Source organism: Anthonomus grandis, chromosome 5, assembly GCF_022605725.1.
Source record: "Anthonomus grandis grandis chromosome 5, icAntGran1.3, whole genome shotgun sequence".
NCBI classification, from domain to species: Eukaryota; Metazoa; Arthropoda; class Insecta; order Coleoptera; family Curculionidae; genus Anthonomus; species Anthonomus grandis.
In genome coordinates, this window is record NC_065550.1 from 32761972 (window position 1) to 32786499 (window position 24528).

Sequence of the window (24528 nt, forward strand, 5' to 3'; positions counted from 1 at the left end):
TTTACATAGTCTCATATTACTAAGCGACGACAGCTTGCGTCATATATGTATAAATTACTACTAAGGTAATTTATACATATATGGCTTGCGTCATTAATTTTTTTTTTAGGTTATAAAGTCTAAATATAAATGTCACAGTGACATTTGTCAATGTTTTTTTTAATTTATTTAATTCGTTCCCTAACCTTAATTTTCTTTTAACTCTAAGTCAGGTATTAAATTGACTTAAGTTAGTTGTCCAATTATTAACATATTCCCTTATCTTACTAAGATAAGACTATAATTAATATATGTTCGTTGAATTAACGGAGATATTCCCAACTTGACGTTCGACACTCCTCACATTTTTTTAGGTTATGTGACAGCTGTCATCAATTTTTTTAGTTAGGGCCGGTGTTCCGAAAATTACAAGCAAAGTTGTCTTTTTGTGCTAATTAATATTATTGAGGTAAATTATTGTTTATTTTATACAAAAAATTCAATTTTTCCATTATTCCTTATTTGGCATATAATACCCCATATTCAAATAGTGTATAGTATGATAAATATTGCTCAAATTGTATTGACCATATTGCATCAGACACATTTTTTTATATATTTTCAACTTTTTGGACTTATCATAATAAAATAGCCCTTCTGCTACAAAAATCCGATAATAAACTTGCCAATTAATTCAGTAAATAGTCTATATTTTTGGGGTTCTTGGTTTTTAAAATTTTTATTGATAGCCTTCCGAGAGTGGTAAAATACTTAGAAAATATCCTTTGTGCTGATGACATTGAGATCTTTATATCTAAGATCTACTTAAGATCTATGTATAAACTGAGAAACATACTGCGAAAAGTTGATGCAAGAAGATCTAAACTTTGTAGGAAATTGCAAGCAAAATCCCGTCACTTAAAATTGGTAAATGTTTTACAGTAAGTTTTACTAGAAGACTAGATATTAAATTTACTTATTTCATTCATGATGAAATCAACCATTGATTGATAAAACAGAGGTAAAGGATCTTGGAGTTATTTCAAAAGCAATTTCAAATTCAATATTCATTTTGAAAATATCAATAATAAAGCTTATCAAGCACTTGGTTTTGTTATAAGGAATACAATAAATTTCACAAATATTAATTCTATAATAACTGAATATAATGCACTAGTAAGATCTCATTGAGAATATGCTGTGGTGATATTCAAAACATTAAGTATTGTGTATACTATCATATTTACTGGGTTTAGTCCTTTTTTATTATTTAGTATAGAGTAACCATAAATAAGTAAATAAATATTCTGCATCAAAACTCCTTGGTACATATTCCAAGTATTGCATCAGATTTAATGCATCTATGTTAATGTTGTTTTGCGGTCATGAAAGAAGGTATTGTAAATGTCACAGTACAAGCATCCTTTTATAGTTTTATTACATCTAACTAGTAAGGTGTGAAAAGGATAAACTCTTTCACAAATTCAACATGACTCATTTAAATTTTTGGGTCTTATTATTAATAAGCATTTGTCCTGGAATCAGCAGGTGGACTTAGTATGTGGTAAATTAGATAATAGTAGCTATGCAATTTTTTGAGATTTTGCAGATAAGATACTTAAGACCTTTTATTATGCTGCAGTACGTCCTACTTAGGCCTATGGTTTGTTTGCTTGCAGTAACTCCTGCACTATTGATAGGGCATTGATCTGTCAAAAATGCATTATCCATACCATGTTTAAAATTCCTTATAGGGTCATGACAAGAAACCTTTAGAAAGGAAAAATATCTACAAGCTTTTTAAGGTTTGAGGTTGAGGTTAACCATTACAGATCTCGAAATGCAGATAAATTTTATATTCCTTTGATTCATTTATCTCAGGTTAGCCATATGATTCCTCTCTGATGATTTTTAACCTACTGCCAAACTATCTTAAAAGTACTAAAACCTATGCTAGCTGGCCTTGACCTGAGATTTTTTCTTCTTGTTAATGTCTATGTTTCTTCTTCTTGGCATTGGCATGTCTATGGAAATAAATAAATAAACTTTTCAGATTTTTCACTACAATAATGTCCGGAGACACTGAAAAAGGTAAGTACAACAACCATTTCCAAAAATAACCAACAATTCACTTTCCCTTGAATTCTTTAGCAATTTACACATCTGAGAAAACTGGCAATGATAACTCAGGTGATGGCAGTGAAAGCAACCCATTTAAAACCATCTTGCAGGCCATGAGGTCGGCTGGTTCCGAACCCTTTCCCACCATATATGTGGATGGAAAAGAGGATGGTGTTAAGTACGATGTGGCCGCCAAGTCACAACTGAAGAAGATACAAAAAATTTGGGTAAAATCGCTGCCTTATTCAAGGTTTCTTAGAGATTATCCTGATGTATTTAGGTGAGAGAAAATTATAAACAAGCAGATAAGACAAAACAGGAAAGTGAAGATGCCGAGAGGAGAGCTAAAAACTTAGAGGAAGCCAAGAAAGTGATTGTTACTGAAGATGAGTCATTACCATCCGCTCAGAGGATTAAAATTTGTCAAGGTAAAAAAGCCTTACAAAAAGGATTACAATATTAATAATACCTTACCTTTAGAAGACTGTACACTGCTATCTGATTTTGATTGAGTTCTTAAGACAGATCTATACTTAGTTGTTGGGTATTTCTTTATATCTTGTGGCAAAGAGTTGTAAAACTTTATAGTTGTAAAGAAATCTTTAGAGGGATAACAAAATTAGCTTTATCAGTATTTTTGGGGTGTACTTTAGTATTGGCTTTTATTTTCCCTTTAAACGCTATGGAAACATTTTTCTCTTGATTTCATAGGAAAAAGTATCGAGATGCAGAAATCTTCTGTTTTACATGTTTAACCAATGAATTTCATTAATTTTATGAGAGATCCCCTATCTAATAATAAATATTAAATAGCACCAAATATTTTGTATTTTTTTACATTCTGAAGCTAATCTAATGAGATTGTTGAAGATAAAACTCATTAATAAAATCTGCATAATTAAATTGAGACATAACAGATGAGTCTGATAACAACCATATATTTTTGTTTGAATGATCTAATGCATGTATATACATAAGTAAGTTTCTTTCATATAGTAACTATAAATTTATTTTAAATAAATAAAGAACATAATATTGAGGTGAGAACATAAAACACTGAGCCTAGCATAAGACCTAATATAAACCATAATTATATAGTTTATATGGCTCAAGTGATTAACCCATTGTTATAATTATTAATAATTTTATATACTCACCTGATCTATTGGCCTCTATTTGCATGCATGCATGTTTCTGGGAGGGGATTAAAATAACAAAATATATACTGTCGAAATAAATGCTTTATTATATTGGATATTGTCACCTCATAAATAATTAAACGAACCAATTATAGGAGAAAAATACAGAGGTAAAAGAGTAAAAATCTATGGATGGGCGCACAGAATCCGTCGACAGGGCAAGAACTTAATGTTCGTCACTTTAAGGGACGGAACTGGGTTCTTACAGTCCGTACTAAACAACCAGCTATGTCAAACTTATGATGCCCTAGTGTTACAAACTGAATCGACCGTTTTGCTGTATGGCACTCTCACGGCGGTGCCTGAAGGAAAAACTGTAAATATTTCTCCAGTTTAGTGAGTAAACGCTCACTAATCTCCTTCTGTAGGCCCCAGGTGGACATGAACTGATGGTGGACTATTGGGAGCTGATTGGTTTAGCGCCACCAGGTGGTGCCGATGCGATTCTTAACGAGGAGGCTTTGCCAGACGTCCAAGCGGAAAACAGGCATATTATGATTAGGGGGGAGAACACCTCTAAGGTTTTAAGGATGAGATCTGTCCTCCTACAGGCATTTAGGGATCATTATTTGGATAGGGGTTATTGCGAAGTAACACCGCCGTCGATTGTCCAGACGCAAGTGGAAGGTGGTTCGACCCTCTTTAAAATGGACTATTTCGGGTAAATTCTTGGAAAGTTTGGTTGGCATTTGGTAGTAAATGTGAGGTTTTTTTGTTAGTGAGGAAGCTTATCTCACTCAGAGTTCCCAGCTTTACTTGGAAACTTGTCTGCCCTCCATGGGGGATGTTTTTTGCATTGCGGAGAGCTTCAGGGCCGAACAGAGCAGGACCAGGAGACATTTGGCTGAGTTAGTGCGGATTTAATTCCAATTTTTTTCTTTTGTGTATGTACTGCTGATTTTTTAGATATACGCATGTGGAAGCCGAATGTCCTTTTCTCACCTTCAATGACCTGCTAGACAGGTTGGAGGATTTAATTTGTGATGTGGTGGAGCGGGTGCTTAAGTCTCCTTACGGGCATATTGTGCATGAATTAAACCCAACCTTCCAAGTGCCCACGAGGCCATTTTTAAGGATGAATTACGCCGATGCCATCGAGTATTTAAAGGAGAACAACATTACTAAGGAGGATGGTTCTTTTTATGAGTTCGGCGAGGTGTGTGTGAGACGGTACTTTTTTAGGGTCAAAACAGGGTTTAAATATTGGGGTTTTCTCTTCAGGATATTCCAGAAATGCCCGAGCGTAAAATGACCGATAAAATCAACAAACCTATTATGTTGTGCCGCTTTCCCGCTAACATAAAATCGTTCTATATGAGCAAGTGTCCTGAGGATGTCCGTTTGACCGAGAGCGTGGACGTTTTGTTGCCTAATGTGGGGGAAATCGTGGGAGGATCGATGAGGATACACAATTTAGAGGAGCTATTGGAAGGGTAAGTTCCGGAAAACTTTTAAATCAATTATAATTTTACTAGGACAAAAAAAATATTTCCAGTTATAAACGTGAAGGCATCGACCCCGCTCCGTACTTCTGGTACACCGACCAAAGGAAATACGGCACCTGTCCGCACGGCGGCTACGGCTTAGGACTTGAACGGTTCTTATGCTGGTTACTCAACCGGTACCACATCAGAGAAGTTTGCTTGTATCCCAGATATTTGAACCACTGTAAACCCTAAACGACTTTAACAAAAAAAAATTGAACATGCATTTCTTATTACTGTTTAATTTTTTTATTGTTTTGTATGAGCTTTATGTACCCTTCCTGTTAAATAAATACAAATAGGGTGTTATCGTGTAATCTTATTATCCCATAACTGTTTTATCTGCAAAATGGCAGGAAAATAGTTTATCACAGACGAATTTTTTAGAAACAAGGGCAGCCATGATAATTGAGGAGACATACGTCTAAGTTTGACTGAAACAGCGTTTTTTATGGAAAATTTATTTTTCTCATTTGATGCAAGTGAGTCCGGACTATTAATAATTAAGTATAATCAAAAATTCGGAGACGTTTGGATGAAAGATCCAATTTTAAAGCACTGGTTGATTTCAATGCAATCCACCGCTGGTAAAGTTGCTAAATGTAAATTTTGTATGACTACCCTGAGAAACAAATACTTGGATTTGAAAAATTAGTCCCTATCAAGTCAAACAGGCGTATCTCAAGCTACATAGTTCTGAGGAAACTAGTTTTAAAATAATAAGTTTTAAAACTTTAAACATTAAAGATGCCACATATAAACTAGAATATGTGCTTACAGAATTTTATTATAAGTTACAGACCTTTATCTGATAGGGTGAAATCATCCTTTAAAAGAGATACGCCCATTGGTCTTATGCTAAAATGTGTCTTGAATGAAAATACATACTTTGACCCTATAAAAAATATAAATAATTTGCTTTAAACAACTTAAACTTTATAGTTATAACAAAAGGGAAGAAATAAATTGAAACATATAAATAGAATACTCATTTTTAGATATAACCAATAACATAAACACTCAAAAACAAAAACTAAATTCAAGTTTGTTTATGAAAATCGTATTAGGTTGACATTAAAATTGAGTGAACTTGAAATACTCCATGAAAAAGAAATAAACATATTACTTAAAAAAACTTTAATAACTTTAACTACTATTATTAAAAAAAAAGCCAAATAAATGAATTCATACTCAACACGGTGGTTTTTAGAAGCTACTAGAACTTTAAAACAGACCTAAACTAAAGAAAACGTTAAGTATAGTAAGAAGTTGCTAATGTGGTAAATTTTTAAAGAAATCAGTATGTTCTTTGAGTTTTATTATTGGCGTAGAGCCACTACATAAGGCCATGTCGAGATTTGCCTTCCCCGTTTTCATATTATGTACGCAGAATTCGTATAGCCAAAGTTGGCGGTAATAGAACACTTCTTGTACTGGCAGTGGTAGATTCTGGATATAATCGAAAGACAATCCGAAAATGGTACTGCCGTTCTCGTTATATTTTTCTGTAATAGCTTTGGCTTTATTAAAAAACTTCGATGCCCGACGCTTATGTATGATTAGCTCCGCACTGGCGACTCTCTTGGCATTATCGTTTAAATGGGGATTCTTCAGCTTAACGCTAATTTCTTCACATTTTGAGCACACATCAATTTGTGGCCTACCAAATGCCAAGTCAAAATTTACATTGAAATAATTTCTAAAAAACTGATAATTTACTTTGCTTTCTGGATATTTTGCCGAAAATCTCTCGTGTAATATTGTCACATTCAAAACAGATGATAAGTATTTTTTTACAATGTTATTTGAATAGTGAATTTCTTTTACAGGAATTGACTCGATAAAGTTGTGAATTAAAGCACATGTTTCTGCGGGCATTACATTGCTTCTAGACCCGGCAGATTTTCCTCGCATATCGTGGGGGCTTTTATTTGCAATTTTTAGTAGTCGAATTCTCTTTGTTCTCTTGTCGGTAACACCATGCAAGTTTAGAAAGGCTACTTTACATACTTCTTTTCTATTTCTGTCTGCTTCGATAAAATACTTATAAGAGTAACTCTTTGGCTTACTAATTTTATCTTCTTGACGTTTAGAAGTATCCTTCACAGGGAACGCCTCCATCAATCCTTGAATATATATGTCCTGTTCATCTTTGGTATTAAAACCATTTATGCGATTCAATATTGCTTTTTTAGCATCATCGGAAAGATCGAAACATTTTCGAATGCACCTACAAAGATAAAACTATTTTTTCACAAAACCATTTTTGTATATATTATATATTGAATATAATATCTACCTACTAAATAAATAACATTATTTATCTACCTCTATCCACATCTCCTATTATTTTTAAATTATGTAATAGAACATAGGTATACACTTACCTACAACTAGGCCCGGATTTCCTACAAGGAATATTTTTACCCACGTGGTTTGTGTGTGCAAATCCCTTAACTTTGGCTTTTTTGATAATTACATTTTTATACATTTCACTATTTCTTACTCCTCGCTTCTTTTTCTTTATTCCTGTATCTGCCTCGTCCGAACTACTAGACTCACTCATTGTTTAGAAAAAAACTAGTAACGTTGAACAAAACAGTACCCAAAATATGTGATTGTTTACTAATTCAAATGACAAACTTGACGTACACCAAGCAACTATCGTAAAGCGACTGAAACGAGCAAACTTTACGAGGCCTATACTCCAATAAAATTCACGTCTTATAAAAATAAGAAATCCTCTTTTTGGTTCGCTTCATTTTCTAAACGCGTCGCAATGCATTACGAAAGGGACCCATCTCAGCGAGATGAGTCCTTTTCGAAATTTTGTTTTAAAACCACGAGTTCGTATTTGTAAGAACAAAATCGGATATGAGCCCTTTTCCTTCATAAAATGTTGGCCTACTATTGAACCTGAAAAATTTGCGGAAAAGTCAAATTTGATCAAAATCCGAGTTGAGTCCTTTTCGAAATTCACCATTCAATGATATTTTAAACTTTCTTATAGTAGTGTAAAACTCAAAAATAATTAAGACGATTTCTAAATAACACACGGATTTTATTACAATGAAATCAGATTAAGACAGAAGAGAATAAAAATATTAATATAAACGCAAACGACTAAATTAAGCTAAAATAGGGTTCTGTATCCGACAAGTGCACGCTTTTCGGGCCAAAACCCAAGTGTCTCTCATTTGGGTTCAAGTTGCCCTAGATCCATTTGTGTAACCCGATACCCAAAGAAATAGTCATCTTATTTATGGGTTCCTAATGGTTTTAAAGATTTTGCCTGGTTCTTGTCGTCAAGTGGTGATAACGGTAGCTTAAAAGGCAAATTACAAAGAGCTGTTTATTAATGTTTCTGTTTCAATTAATAAATTAAAAAAAAAACTTTAACAGATGAATCAAGCATAAATGTTTAAACAACCTTGACCCTTTTGACCTTGAGGTCAATTATCAAGGTCATTTTCAGGTTCCTGTCCCTAATTATAATCTTTATTAGTAGGGAAAATAATACAACAATGCGGTTCAGATATTTATTATCGTGTTTCAAATATATTTCTATAAATGTTAAAATCATTTTAAAAGTATTTTTTTCTTCTAGAATATACGAACTAAGAAGTGTGTTTAGTCTGCTGCACCAGCATTAATATAGTTTATGACAGATCAACGTTAGTCAGGGGGTGGCCATGATATTGTATGTCTTAGTTTATTATCGAAGTGACACCGGAGGGCGCATTTTTAGTTCACTGAGCCTATCATGACATACGTCCTTAAAACCAGTTTAAAAAGTCTTAGGCGATAACTATGGTGCAACAGACTACGGTATAGGAATCAAATGAGGGTGCTCTATATCCTAAATCACTACTCAAAGAGAAAAATTACATTTATGGACATTTTTATAGCGAATTAACAATTTTTTTTTGGTCAAAGGGTTTGTTTCTATATCACTAGATTATTTAATAATAATTATATTTTTACAGTGTGGTGAGCAGATATTAGTTTAAAAAATAGTTTTTTTTTTCAGTGAAAGTGTGCACTTAATAATCCAGATATTGCGTTGTTTATAGAAAGTAAAACGATTTTCTTAGTCTAGGATTTCAATTGCCTTTTAAATAATCGATTTTAGTATTTATGTACATTAGATTTATTATTTAATATATAGGCATGTATTAGTAGTAGTATAATATAGTATCACAAAAATGAGATGCAAGCCCTTATGTAAGTATATGGTTGAGGTATTGTTTATACATATTTGGGTGTTGTGTGGAAGTAAATGGAGACTTTAGTAAATGTAAGATATACAATTGAAAATCCTGTACATGGGTTTAAAATAGTTCAGTAATTTTTCTTAGGATCTTTCTAAAGGCAAGAATATTTTTTCAATATGCCTTTCTTTGTCTTGCACATTGTTATTGGCATAAGTCTGTTTGAATCTAACCAAATGTCTATCTCTTAAGACTACCAAGACACCCATACATCGAAAAAAATATTAGAATTTTTAATTTGCGTTTTATAGATGTCACAACCCTTAATTTAAAAAAATCACGACCTACCCTGAATTGCCTCATATTTTAATGGTCTCGGTTTGCATCTCTTACTAAAATTTTTAAAAATTAATCGAGTAACAATATATAAATAAATCCCTAAATCTAAAAATATGTTTTAAAAGGTTTTTTTTTTAGATCACACTTTTATTCATTAAATCTACACACTAATGAAAGAGTCGAGCGAGATTGCTATTTTTTTTTTGAATATACATCCTAATTTATTAATATATACAGTGCGTACCATTAAATTCCCACTCCCTCCCTAATTCTTAATAGGGGCGTGGCATTTTTTGACATAAAAATGACAGTCGAAAATGGCGCCAGAGGGTGAAAGGGGTATTTAACGTGCGCACTCTATGCTACAAACTATGCGCCCTTAAAGTTTGAAATACAATTAAGTTGGTCGATATTTAAACTCTTAAATTTAAAAAATCTTCCCCTATAAGGTGCCATTTTTACAGTGACGTTTATAGTAGGTTATATTTTATCATAAGAATATAATTGATTAATATTATCATTTTGTGATTAGTTTATTTACAATTATATGTAGAAAAATAGTCTCAGCACGCTCTCTATATGAGATTTATCTACAGTGTGGTGCAATAAACTTCTATGTTAATATATTTGCTTTTTTAAAGGATTTTTTTCTTCCAAAATAGCGAAAACGATTTGGTACTCTTAAGGGCGCATTCTGGTATATATATAAGGCGTGGCTCACTGAAAACCGCATCAATTAAACGATTTTATGACATTTGTCAAGTGTCAGCAGTATTGACAGTTGATTGAACATTGACATTTTAAATTTTTTAATAAGTAAAAGCATTTCCTCCCAGGAATTAATAATTAATTTCTTATTGGCAGTTGAACTCCTTTGATACCCTTGAAGTAATTTAAAAAAGTAGTAGTTTATACGTCAAATACTACTCAACTACACAGACAGTTACGTTACCAAAATATTTGACAGATGACTGGTAAACGTCAAATGATCGTGACATTTCAAATTTTTCGATAAATGACTTTCATGCGTCAGAAGCTTGGACATTTGTAATTGTCAATGGCAAAATGTTGAAAAGTTAGGTTAAAGTTGATTATTAGTTTACGCCTCAAAATTCAAAATACAGACATTTTAAATTATTTGACAGATCACTGGCAAACATAAAATGACATTGACAGTTTAAATTTTTTAATAGTTAACTGTCATACATCAACAATTTTGACAATTGAAATAAAGACTAGATTTTGTCACTACGTCAAAAATACCCTCGACTAAACTAGTGGCAATTGGCATTTCCAATTTTGCGATAAATGACTGTCATGCGTTAGCAGTTTTGACATTTGTAATTGTGGCAACATGTTGAAAAGTTAGGTTAAGATTTTCAGTTGTCTACGTCTGAAAAACCTGTTTACTAAAATCGTAGCTGTCATTTTAAATTCAAATAACATAAGTCAAATAACATATTAATAAGTAACGATCATCTGTCACCAATTTTGACATTTCAAATTATATAGTGTCGATAGAAAAATGTTAGAAAGTTAGGTTAGGATTTTGCCACTACGTCAAAAACCACTCGACTAAACTAGGGACAGTTGACATTTCAAATTATATGACAGGTAACAGGCAAACGATATTTGGGATTTCTAATTTTGCGATAAATGACTGTCATGCGTCAGCAGTTTTGACATTTGTAATTGTCAGAGAACAAATTTTCAAAAATTAGGTTAAGATTTCTCAACTGTCTACGCCTCAAAAGCCTGCCTACTGAAGTAGTAATAGCTGACATTAATTATTTGACAGATGACTGGCAAACGTCAAATGACATGGAAATTTCAAATTTGTTAATAATTAATCCTTTGTTGACCTATCCGTCAACAATTTTGACATTTGAAATTAAATACTGTCAAAGAAAATAGATTAAAAGTTTGACAAAGAGATTTTTTCACCGCCTCGAAAAACTACTCGACTAAATTACTGACAGTTGGCATTTAAAATTATTTGACAGATGACTTTAAAATATTAAATGACATTTCTAATATTTCAATAAATGACTGTCATCCGTCAACAGTTTTGACATTTGTAATTGTCAGTGTAAAAAGTTGAAACGTTAGGTTAAGGTTTTTCAAATGTCTACGCCTCAAAAACTTTTCTATTAAAGTAATAACAGCTGACATTTCAAATAATTTGACAGATGTCTAAGAAACGTCAAATGACATTTAAAATTTTTAATTAATAACTGTTATCTGTCACTGATTTTGACATTTGAAATTATATAGTGTCAATGGAAAAAATTTTAAAAAGTTAGGTTACGAATTGCAAGAATAGATTTTGCCACTACGTCAAAAACCACTCAACGAAACTGGTGACAGTTAACATTTCAGATAATTTGCCAGATGACTGGAAAACGTTGAATAACATTGACATTTCTAATTTTCCGATAAATGACTGTCATCCGTCAACAGTTTTGACATTTGTAATTGTCAATGTAAAAATGTTGAAAAGTTAGGTTAAGGTTTTCTAACTGTCTATGTCTTAAAAACCTTTCTACTAAAGAAGTGACAGCTGTCATTTCAAATTATTTGACAAAACTAGCAAAGGTCAAATGATATTGACGTTTCAAATTTTTTAGTTAGTGACAGTTACTGTTTGTGACAGTTATTCGTGAAAAAGTTTGACATTTGTAAGTGAGTGGGAAAATGTTGAGTTAGAAAAAAGTTAGATTAAGGTTATTTAACTGTCTACACCTCAAAAACCTTTCTACTAAATTAATGACAGCCCACATTTCACATATTTAATAAATGACTTTCAAATATTTGAGTGTCAAACGACAAATGACATTGACATTTCCAATTTTGTAAAAAATGAGCGTCATGCGTCAGTATTTTTGACATTGGAAATTATTGAATATCAGTGGAAAAAACTTTTCTATTAAAGGAACAACAGCTGACGTTTTAAATTATTTGATAGATGACTAGCAAACGTCAAATGGCATTTCAAATTTTTCGATAAGTAACAGCTGTCATATTAGAAAGTTGCCTAAAAAAGGACAGTTGACATTTTAAATTATTTGACAGATGACTGGGATCAAATGACATTGACATTAACGTCAACAATTTTGACATTTGTAATTATATAGTGCCAGTGGAAAAAATTAAAAAGTCAGGTTAAGAATTTGTATAGGAGTTTCTTACACTGTCTATACGTGAAAAACCACTTGAATAAACTACAAGTGACAGTTGACATTTCAAATTATTTGACAGATAACGAGCACTGGAAAACATTAAAAAGTTTGGTTAAGATTGCAAAAAGCTTTACTTTAAATGTAATCATATACAGGGTGTCCCATTTGATGTTTTAAAGTTAATCGATGCAGTTATCGGTGGACCACTAAAAATTTGACTTTAAATTATCGGGATTAAGTTGCGAAATTATTTGAATTTAAATAAATTTTACGTACTACTCTAATTCTATATAATATAAGTAAAATGTACAGTAACTAACATTTTCAATCCCATTTGCAATGCTTCAAAAAATGTCCAAATATCAACTAATGAGATAGTTAAGTTATCCCTTAAAAATATTCGATTTTAAACGATAAAATCCTGGGGTTTTATAAGAATGTCAGCGGGGTACAGGGAGATTTTTTTTTTAAAGAACTTAAGAAGTAGTTCATAAATAAATAAAACATTTTAGGTCAGAGAAAAACCACCCTGTAATATGTAAGCGAGCAAAATGAATCCCCAGGTGTACCAACCACCATACTCACTTAAATTGGTTAAATTTACGCAATAAGGATTACCTACACGTCTAAGATTCAAAATTAATAAATATATTTATTTTATATAATATCACATATGTTTAGATTAGATCTTAAAATTCAATAAAACTCTTAAATATAGGAAGAACGTCGTTATAAAATGGGCACCAGATGTCGCATAAGTAATAACTTACTTAGCCGGAAAAAATATATTCATATGAGCACTGAAAAAGGCAAAGTTTCTATTAATAAGTATGATTTACCCTTAAACTACAAGATATATATAAGAAAATAAGTCTCGGCGTATGTATTGACATTTTCTTAGTATTATCTGATTTATTATATTAAATATAAAATGCCCGGAGTATGTAAGCTTACGCTTAAATTATTTACACTTCAGTCCCGTCTTCGGATGAGGCCACTTGGAACTGTTCTTGACCTAAAAAGTTGATAATTATTATCAAAAAATGCCTTAGAACCTGGTAAGACAGGAAACTTACTTAAAAGGTAAGCGGCGAGATCCCTGTCTTCACTTTGTAAAGCCAAAGTACGAGCGGTGTTTCCCCGATGGTCTGTCACGTCCAGTTTAGCCCCGCCCGCTACTAACATACAGCAGATGTCGCGCCATCTGTAGGAGGCTGCTTTATGTAAAGCCGTTTGCCCTCTGGAAAAAAGGACAGATTTCTTAAAAAAAAAATGTTCGATTTAGCAAAATGGACTATCTAATCTTTAAGTCATGGAACTAAAAAGTGATTTTTTTAAAGGATATAAGCCTTTAATTGTAATATTTGAATAATAAAGAACAAAATCCTGTAGTAAAACTAAATATAATGAAAGTTTGGTATCTAAAAACCGCGGATTAAAGACAGCCAAAAGAAGAAGAATTATATTTACACATTAAGAGGATAAAGAAACCTTTGCGTCTTGTCCTTTTGATTTAGAAGCTTTGCTGTATTGTCCCTTCTCATTTCTCTAAAAAATGTTCTACCCCTATTGTTGGCACTGGTTGTTTGCAAGTTCTCTTTTACTTTATTTTTGTGCTCTCATTTCTTTTTTCTTAAAGTTTCTTGACATTAGCTTTTCCTTACACTCCCTATCGAACCATTCATTCATTTTTATATGAGATTTCCAATTATGTTGACACTTATGTGATCAAGTTTATCTGGAATTTTTTTTTTGTTAGTTTATTTAAAAGAATCAATTTTTCACAAGAGGTTTTTTTCACTTTGTCGTTCTTCTTGAGTTGAGATCCATACTCTAAGTTTGGCTGTTACCTAGCCGAGTGCTATTAATAAAGGATTTTTTTTGTACCTAACCAGCCTCGAAAAGCTAAAATATCCAGATGCCCTGCCTAGAAATTAATAGATATAAAACTAAAAATCGTACTTATATGCCAAGCCACGATTTTATAAAAAAAAAAAAGCTTGCTACATACAATTTTACCATATACGAGCCCTAACAACTATATATTGGGACAAACTAAAATACACATGTAATTTAATTTTTAATATACTTCTATTTTCTAAACTTGCTTTTTTTAATGTAATATTGTTTAAACAGTTAATTAATAAAAAAATCGATTCATTAAGAACGCAAAAACACAAAATATCTATTCTAACACACCAAATTATTTAAAAAATTCTAATATTGGGTGGCAACTAAATAATGGGACAAACGCGAACTTCAATTTTTAAAATGGAGTAACGTCGCCCTTAGATTGTATAACTGCTTGAATTCTTTTGGGCATTGATTGGACTAAGGCCTTACACTGTTCGGGGGTGAAATCATTCCAAATCTGCTCTATTTTGGCCTTAAGTTCTGGCAATATTCTTTGAGGGTTGTTCCTTAATGTCTGTTTCATTTTATGCCATACTGTTTCAATGACATTAAGGTCTGGGCTGTTAGAAGACCAAGAAAGGCAGTTTATGTGGTGGTCCCCAAACCACTTTTTTGTAGTTTTGGCCGTATGACATGCAGCCCCATTCTGCTGAAATATGTAATTTTTATAACTGTTAATTTCGCGATACTTGAAAGTAGGCTATTTTGTAGAATTTGTTGATATTTAGCAGCATTTACGGTGCCCTCTATAAACTCAAAACACCCTAATCCTCCAAGTGTCATGCAACCCCAAATCATTATTCCTTTAGGAAACTTTACGGTGCGTTCTAAATAGTCCTTATGGAAAGCCTCATCTTTTGTGCGAATCACACGTTTTCGGTAATCACCAACACACACGCCGAATTTTGATTCATCGCTAAAAATTACACGGGACCAATCTTCTACTGACCAGGACAATTTAGATTTTGCCAACTCGCGAATTTTTGAATTTGTGGAGATACCACGCACAATTCTAATTAATAAAGAAGTGTTGGAGTTACCCAAATTGACAGCGAAGCAATTTCAAATTAAACAAATGTGTCTGTCGCCCCTGCCAACATTGTTTATTAGTTGTTTTTGCAGCCAACTTGTCTTATCTGGTATCATTTTTAACTCGTGACTTAGTTATTATACCAATTATTATACTTACCAATATTAGCGTTATTATACCACCCAATATTAGCATTTTTTAAATAATTTGGTGTGTTAGAATAGATATTTTGTGCTTTTGCGTTCCTAATGAATCGATTTTGTTATTAATTAACTGTTTAAACAATATTACATTAAAAAAAAAAGTTTAAAAAATAGAAGTATATTAAAAATTAAATTACATGTGTATTTTAGTTTTGTAAGATGTAAGTTTTTTTTTCCCTTTAAAAAAAAATATATTAAACTAGACCAAACACTTCGTCCCATTTCTTTTAACGCCGCAATAACTATTAAGATTAAGAAAGAATTTATGGACAAGCCATACAAGAGACATAATTCGATACTAGAGGTTCGATCTCATAAACATCCAGTCTAAGAGCCCTGAGATCCAAACTTCGCTTAAAAGATCTTTTTAAAACGTATTCGACTTTTGAAGTGAAAGTAGCGTGCGTGAATATTATTTGTTTTAAGTGCTTGTGCCTTATTTTGGATTATTTTTATACTGGTGAGTTTTCTCACGGAGCATACCCAATTTCCATTATTTTTTATTTCCTATTTTTATTGTTGATGCTATTTACATTTCAACATTTTATTTTAAATATATATGTTTTACAAGATAATAATAATATTTAACATAAAACATTTGAGACCTGTTTAAACTACATAAAATATTTACAGATAATTCATTTAATAAAAGCAGAGTGCTAGAGCTGCATATCATCTTTTACCTTTTACCTAAAATGGCCATTTAACGTAGATTTATTTACCAATAAGTTGCTTATTGTGGAGTGATTGAGCCACAGAGCAATCTTTCTATATTGTGGAGTGTTTGAGCCACTTACAGATTTGAATGTTGCAAACTACGTTTTCCTGTACTATTTATGGTATGAAACTATACCTTTCCAAATATCCTGTTTTACCATCTGTTTAAGCAGTTAATAGCACATTTATATTGCGCTAGTGGGTGACAGATACAATGCGTAATAATATTTCAAATATAATAAATAGCTGTTAAATAATAATTTAACTAGTTACAAATGTTTACATCTTTTAATAATCAAAATATCTAAATACTAAATAAAATAACATAATTAGAAAATTGGCTGCTCAACACATTTATTTTTTCCAGGTACGTACGTTATGTCATCTTACACTTGACTACATGTATCAACATATTTATCAACATAATCAACAAGTAATTTAAGTATCTTGGTTTTTAAATATATAATGTAAGTAATTCTCACTAAGATTAGTATTTGATTTATTTGATTATTATTGTTTTATAATAAAAATTGGTAAACGCCCCATATATTAAATTTAAAATATTTATTTACCGCCACCGGATTTGAATTTAACATTTTGGGCCTGACAGTTTGTCCCAATATGCAGGGTGCCTCCGATTAAGTCGGTACTATTGGTATCTTTGTTAATATTTAAGATACAGGGTCGGTTAAATTAGCAAACTAGTAGGATTTTTTCTGTTGATTTAAATGGTGGAAACAGAAAAAAAATTGAACATCGCGTTTTCGAGAAAATGTGAAAAATGTACTTTTGTTAAATCAAAAGATAATAATTTTCTTAATAAAAAAGTTTATTTACACTAATAGCCTAAACCTAAAAATAACAAAGTTATAGCGATATTAATAATTTTGTCAAATTTAGGCAAGTTGGCCTTGAACTTTTTGAGAGCAAAACAAATAAATCATTGTTTGAATAATAAAATGACAGTAGCCATAGAGATTTTATTAAATAAAGAAATACTGACAGTTACATGTTAGCAAAGTTTGTGATTTTTGTAAAATCTAAATTAGTAAAATGCCTTTTACGCATATTGAAAAATGTGATATGTTAGAATGTTACCTTGTATGTCGAAAAAATAGTGACAGAGCGCTAGAAGAGTACCGCCAGAGATTCCAGACTCGTAACTTGCCAAACCATAGATACTTTTTAATTCTCTACAGAAAATTTAGAAGTAACGAAAACGTGTTTAAAAGAACTAGAAGAAGGAACCAATTTATAGTAAGCGAGGATGTTGAAATTTCTATTTTGGCATATTTTGAAGCTCATATGGAAAACTCAACTAGAGATTTCTAATTTTATTTTCATACACCCAAAAGTGCGCAAAAGTCATACAAAAAAAAATGCTGATACAATTAAAGCACCTAAGTAGGTATATAAATATGTGCTGAACATTTATTGGGAAGTTTATTTAATAAATCGTTTTGTCGTCTATTTTTAGAAATTAAAACTTTTGCAAATGCGGCAATACAACAAATTGGTAAACATCCTTGAGGCGGTTATTAAGATTTGTTACACACATTATAGTTTTGCACTGTATAGGGAATAAAAAAAATATAATTTTTGTTTAAATAATAAGGGTTTTTAAGGAAAAAATGCGGTATGCCTTGGTGCGAGAAAAAAAAAGTACCTATCTATCTATTATTTTTTTCCCTAAAGGGGCGTATATCTCATCAGTAGGAATTCCTATTAATAAGATATAGGTATGGGCCCCCAAAAGACGCTCCTAAAAACATTTTTCAAAAGACAAAATACTGTCCCAAAGAGTATGAAAGTAAATACCACACTCTCGAAACAAAAATCGACGGGTCCGACTAGACTTGAAAAAAATTGAAACCCCTTAGAATGATTGAAATCTCTCAGTCAGAAGACGTCCTTTGTAAATTTCGTGAGCACAATTTAACTCTAAAGTTAGGAAAATATATGTTTTTTAAAACTCAGATTAATTATTTGGGAAGAGAAGTGAATGCGGCTGGTATACCAGGCAAAGCTAAGATTGAGGCTGTCATGAAAATGAAGAGCCCTCAAAATATTAAAGAAATTCGACAATTTCTGGGTTTATCCGGTTATTTCCGTCGTTTTGTTGACAATTACTCACGAATCGTAGAGCCATTAACTCGTTTGACTAAAAAGAGCACGCCTTGGGTTTGGGGAGGTGAACAAGAGACAGCAGTTCAAAAAATAAAATTGGTACTTACGTCAAGGCCCATTTTAAGCGTGTTTGATCCTTCTCTAGACACTGAATTGCATACAGACGCGAGTTCTCTGGGATTTGGAGCTATTCTCTTTCAGAAGGACCCATCAGGGCAAAAGCGTGTCATTGCATATTACAGTAAACAAACATCGCCCGAACAACGTAAATTCCATTCATACGAATTAGAAACTCTTGCAGTAATACTAGCACTTCGTCACTTTCGCACCTACCTTCTAGGGATTCAATTTAAAGTCGTCACGGACTGCAGTGCGTTACGGACATCATTCACAAAAAAGGACTTAATTCCACGCATAGCTCGGTGGTGGCTGGAAGTCCAGGACTTTAATTTTGTCATAGAACATCGCCCAGGCACCCAAATGACCCATGTGGATGCTCTAAGCAGGGACTTAATCCAAGATACTATCGAACTATCGCAGATAGATATTACTGAAGGTGAATGGCTGCTGGCTGTACAAATGCAAGACGAGCAAGTACGTTTAATCCGCGAGATATTGCAAGAAAAACATATTACCAGAAACACGAAACAGTATTTCGATAATTATTCTCTTGAAAAAGGCATTGTGTTCAGAAAATTGGAAAGTAGTAACAAAGTGTGGCTTGTTCCTCGAGGCGTCAGGTGGCAGATTTGTCGGCATTGCCATGATGAAATGGGACATTTTGCTCTGGAGAAAACTCTCCAAAAGATAAAAGAAAATTACTGGTTTGCAGGCATGAGACGTTTTGTCAAGAAATACGTTGAGTCGTGTCTAAAGTGTCAATATTATAAGCACCGTTCTGGGAAAAAGGAAGGCATGCTACATCCCATCTCTAAGATAGATATACGATTTCATACTCTTCATATATGTAGATCATGTCGGGCCCTTCGTGAAAAGTCGCCGAGGTAATGCTTATATATTGGTTATGGTGGACGCTTTCACAAAGTTTGTAATAGTAGAAGCAGTGAAAGACACTCGAGGGCGTTATGTGACGAAAACCCTTTTGAACTATATGTACATATTCGGGTTTCCAACGAGGATTATAAGTGATCGGGGTACTGCTTTTACTTCGCGCACATTTAAATTATTTTGTGACAATTACGGTGTGAAGCATACGTTAAACGCAGTAGCCACTCCGCGGTCAAACGGTCAGTGTGAACGGTACAATCGGACCATACTTAATGCCCTCGCTGTAACGGCAGCGGGAAATCCAGAAGATCGTTGGGACGAGCATGTGAAGCCGATTCAGTGTGCGATTAATTGTACTGTCACTAAGAGTACTTGGGTGTCGCCACTTGAGGCATTGGCAGGATTTAAGCCTCGGCAGATATCTGAGTCTTATATCCTTAACGAAGTACAAGCCGATTTAAGTCGGGTAGATATTCATGCACTACGCCAGACGCTATCAGGACGTATTTCTGAGGATCAGAGAAGTCAGAAGGAACGTTTTGATAAGAAACGTGCTGAAGCGACAAAGTATGAAGAAGGTCAGCTCGTGCGAATCAATAATGCTCTAACAGCTACAGGTGGAAGCAAGAAGTTACTCCCAAGGTTCAAGGGACCGTTCAGCGTGTTCAAGGTGCTTCCCAATGATCGGTATGAAGTGGAGGATCTACGGGAAAGTTGTAGAAAGAAACGGACTGTGGTGGCAGTCGACAGCATGAAACCCTGGATAGTACTAAAAGGTTAGTATACGGCTAACAATAGTAAAAATGGTTAGTAAAAGATTAACGAAAGCGAAACGGTTAGTAAACGACTAACGCCCTCAATGGTTAGTAAACGACTAACGCTCCCAATGGTTAGTAAACGACTAACATATAAGAAGTTAGCAAATGGTTAACATATGAAATAGTTAACAGAGTATGATTGGTATACGACCATTAACGGACGTTAACGGTTAGAATAATGGCTAACATGTTATTTTCAGAATAATTAAGTTTTGGAGTTCTGAGGCCAGAACAAGAACTCAGGATGGCCGAATGTTAGTAAGAAGCACGCAAAGACGGTCACTCAGCATTTCTACGATACCGCGCCAGAAAGTATAAACAAGAATGAAGGTTGTTTTTAAAAAGATGTAATGGGATTTAGTTTAGGCTATCACGTTAAGCGGGCTCGTTGTTTTATTGAGTTTAATAAATCGGTTTTATTTTAAATATTGTGGTTTTACTATTTTTCCCTAAAATAGTATTCTAACAAAGGTAGGCATGTAGTAATAAAACAAAACATATTTTATTACTACCAGGTATATCCGTAAAATAACTCAATAACGTGTCACCAGTATAATTAAATCTATCAAAATCAAAACAACCATTCCGTTCGGCTTCAAAAACCTAATATCTAAATACAATCAATACAGGATAATATAAAGTGCTAGTACATATTTAAATGAATCGATGGGGCCACGGGGCGAAACAGTGCGCTCCATCGGAAAAGTTGTTACGTAGACACTTGTCTCGACTCAGTCTTACCGCTCGCTCTGCATCTAACGAATCATTTATTATTTGTGTCTTGGTTTTATAATAATTATATTATATTAATCGCGCCCCTTGACCTCAAGAAAAACGGCGTGGCAATTGTGGGTTGCATATACTATCAATGAGGCGAGGCTTCGGATTTTATTTTTGTGTATTGTGGGTTGCATGTACAATCATTGAGCCGTGGCTTCGGATTTTATTTTTGTGTATTGTGGGTTGCATTTACTATCATTGGAGGCCTTCTTCGGATTTTCTTTTATTTTCACGCGAGCAACGCCGCGGGCATTCAGCTAGTATGTAATATTACATTTATTATTCACAGGCAAATTAAGTACAATCGGGTAATATGTAACGTCATGAACTATGACACTATGTTCTCTTAGTGAGCCTGAAATAATTAACATAGGTGTACCCCAAGGTACAATTTTGGGACCAATTCTCTTTGTGGCCTATATAAACGAATTGCTGAAATTAAAATACCAGGACATATACTAAGTTTCGCCGATGACATGACCTTAATTTTCAAGGGCAACACATGGGAAGAAGCGAAAAAGACTTTGTGTGTGGGTTTTGGACAGGTCAGGGATTGGTTATTTACCCAAAAACTCACGATAAACATGGAGAAGACAAATTATATAGCTTTTACTATATGTAATAAAAATAGACCACCATTTATTTAACTATATAACTGTCAACCATAAAACTAACGAAGTAATCACTGAAACTTATAAAACTAAATATCTTGGCATTATCATTGACCAACACTTAAAATGGAATCAACATATTGGTTATCTCTGTGATAAAGTCAGAACTTTAATACATAAATTTTATGTTCTTCGGCAAATAATGGGCAATAAATTATGTTTGCTTGTTTATAAATCATTAGCTGAGTCTCTCCTCTCGTATTGCATAATTGCATGGGACGGTACTTATAAAACTATTCTTCAACCTTTAAAAGTAGTACAAAACTACATTCTTAGGGTCATTCATAGGAAAAATAAGCTCTGCTCTACCGAGTTACTTTATAATGAAAATATTAGTGATATAAGTCATCTGTATGTACAAAACGTATGCTCTTTTGTACATAAAACTGATATAGCAAAGAGACAAATCACGCATTCCCAATGTAATATGTACAACAATTTGAATTTACCACAAAAGCAAATAAACCTTCATTTTATAGATTATTTAGGGCCAAAATTTTATAACTTACTTCCTCCTGATACTCGTATTAAAAATATAAAAAACCATAGAATATTCAATAGAGAAATAAAAAACTACATATATATTAATTTTAATAAATTTAGACCAATGATTAATTGAATTTACTGGTTCAACAGCGTATTATATTTGATCTTTTCTTTTCGTAGTTTTAATGTAAATAGTGTATATTTTTAAATGTAACAGATTTATCTGAAATTACGTTATTTTCATTTAGGTTCAATTTTGTTTTTGATTATTGATATTGAATTGATTTAAAACATGTATTCTGTTATATTTCTTACTAGTTTATTTTTGTGTATAATATGTATATTATTCTGTTAATAAGTTTATTTTGATTGTTTAGGAAAGAGTTGGAATTCAAGCATTTTTTGTAAGAGTATAATTTGGTTTTTCTGATATTGTAATTCGAACATAAGCATGCACAAGTATTAAGTTACTTAAATGCTTATTTCGTATATTATAAACATTTCGTATATATAATTGTATATGTAATTGTATTATGAGTCCTCGCTATGATAACAGAAAAATTGAATAAATTGAATATAAATATAAACTGTATGACCTTAAGTAAATGGCAATGTTTTTCCACTATAATTGGACAAACACTATTTCCAGGCGATCCAAACACTATTAAAGAAATTAAACGATGATATAGGAAATGGGTGGAAAAGCTGCATTCTCATTTATATATCTTTATCTCAGTCTTGAAACTAGCCTTTTTTATTTATCGTACAGATTTTAACCAAGAAATGATCAAGATAAGAGCCAGATTAAGAAGTAAAATGATACAATATAACTAATTTAGATCCAATAAGTAATATTAAACTTATCTGAATACACTTTTTGACTGCCTTAGACACAATTAACCTAAATTTACGTCCTCAACTCTCCCTATCAATACAAATATAGGTTAAGCTCCTTCCCGTACCCTGACCCCTTTTTTGACTCTATCATCCCCCAAACCAAGAAATTCCACAAATTATTCCAATAACCCCAAACCGAAAGCGAGTTTACTATACTCCTCCTTCCCCCTTGAGTCTATCTACTACGTCGAATATTCCGATTTAATAACTTGTATCGTGCTGTCTCGGAAACCTCTTTTCCGATTAAAACTTTCCCGATATATTGTTGGCCCCTCAGGATATTTTATCTAAAAACATGACGGATTTAGGGAGGATTCTCGTGAGGGTCGTTTAGGGGCCGGTTTTTTTGGTTTGTACGTATGTAATTCTTAATTAAAACGTAACACGCGATGGGCATATTAAAGTGAATTTATCTGCCAAACAGAGGGAGTGAATGTCCAGTTTTAAATGATATTTATGATCATTTTTGGCAATATTCCTTATGGAATTAAAAATATGTGTAAATAAGTACAAAAACTGTGTTTGTATTTCAATGTATACTTACAAATTAATATCTTTGTCATTAATGGTATTGGGGGCATTATTAATGATATATTTGATAATGTCCTTGTGGCCGTATCTGGCTGCGTAGTGGATGGGAATTTGCCCGGTAGAGTCTCTTGTTCTTAACGAGTATCCTTGTAGGTGCAATTCTTTAATCTAAAATGACGTTTTTTTTAACTTTATTAGAAAGAAAAAACAGGAGAATTTATACATACCGTAGTGAAGTCGCCATTTTTGGCCGCTTCTATTAGCTCCTCGTTTGGTCTCTCTTCTACAATCCTAAGGAACAATAGAACTTGAACTGAAGAAAATTAGCAATACGTATACGATAATTTTTTGTTCAAACAAAAAATAGCGAATTTAAGACTTTACATACAAGTACATACAAATACCGCTTACCTAAAAGCACTACATGTCTGCTGATTTAAACTGAACAACCGCTCTGCAAAGCTGCGTGCATGAAATTCAAAAAAAAAAAGAAAAACGATAAATCTAAACGAAGATGACTCGAAAAGGGATTTTCGAAAAACGGAGAAAATATTTTTGAAAATAATTTTGTGTTTTTGGGTGCTAAGTTTCAGCCGATTTTATTAATTTCATTGTGCGTAAATTACAAAAATAACGGTTTTTTGCACTTGTTCTGAGATTTTGCACAATATTCGGTGTAATTTTTTTTACGCGTAATTAGAAAAAAAAGTTTTTTTTTGCATTTTTCCTAATTGTTTGCATATTATTATTGCACTTATTTTTAAATATTTTAATAATTTTATATTTAGTAAGTGAATAAAAGGCGTTATATGGCAAATCCATAAACATTTCAGA

The 24528-nt window shown here is 32.6% G+C and overlaps 2 protein-coding genes across 12 annotated transcripts in view; one reads left to right on the forward strand and one right to left on the reverse strand.

Annotated features, from left to right (window-relative positions):
- Positions 1-221: 221 nt before the first annotated feature.
- On the forward strand, positions 222-5092 carry LOC126736559 (asparagine--tRNA ligase, cytoplasmic). Its single transcript, XM_050440959.1, has 10 exons — positions 222-448; positions 2033-2070; positions 2131-2327; positions 2381-2528; positions 3395-3615; positions 3668-3960; positions 4019-4147; positions 4206-4455; positions 4521-4732; positions 4795-5092. Exons 2-10 carry the CDS (start codon positions 2049-2051, stop codon positions 4976-4978), a joined length of 1656 nt encoding a protein of 551 aa, XP_050296916.1. The 5' UTR covers positions 222-448; positions 2033-2048; the 3' UTR covers positions 4979-5092.
- Positions 5093-8308: 3216 nt separating this feature from the next.
- The window catches only part of LOC126736713 (eye-specific diacylglycerol kinase), a 289431-nt gene continuing 273211 nt past the window's right edge, over positions 8309-24528 (reverse strand). For 10 of the 11 annotated variants that reach the window (XM_050441217.1, XM_050441218.1, XM_050441223.1 and 7 more), the window contains 5 exons: positions 24106-24156; positions 23922-23985; positions 23708-23862; positions 13589-13752; positions 8309-13527 (listed from right to left, as the gene is read on the reverse strand). In XM_050441217.1, the coding sequence (XP_050297174.1) occupies positions 13478-13527; positions 13589-13752; positions 23708-23862; positions 23922-23985; positions 24106-24156 (484 nt within the window). In that variant the 3' untranslated portion in view covers positions 8309-13477. The remainder of the gene's footprint in view (positions 13528-13588; positions 13753-23707; positions 23863-23921; positions 23986-24105; positions 24157-24528) is intronic. The other variant, XM_050441219.1, reaches the window with a different exon arrangement.

What these genes read in the sequence shown, in the direction of transcription:
- LOC126736559 (XM_050440959.1), top strand. Translation starts at nt 2,049, where the DNA reads ATGTCCGGAGACACTGAAAAAG. An exon ending in AGAAGATACAAAAAATTTGG is followed by an intron (nt 2,328 to 2,380) that starts GTAAAATCGCTG and finishes TGATGTATTTAG; the next exon opens with GTGAGAGAAAATTATAAACA. An exon ending in GAGGATTAAAATTTGTCAAG is followed by an intron (nt 2,529 to 3,394) that starts GTAAAAAAGCCT and finishes AACCAATTATAG; the next exon opens with GAGAAAAATACAGAGGTAAA.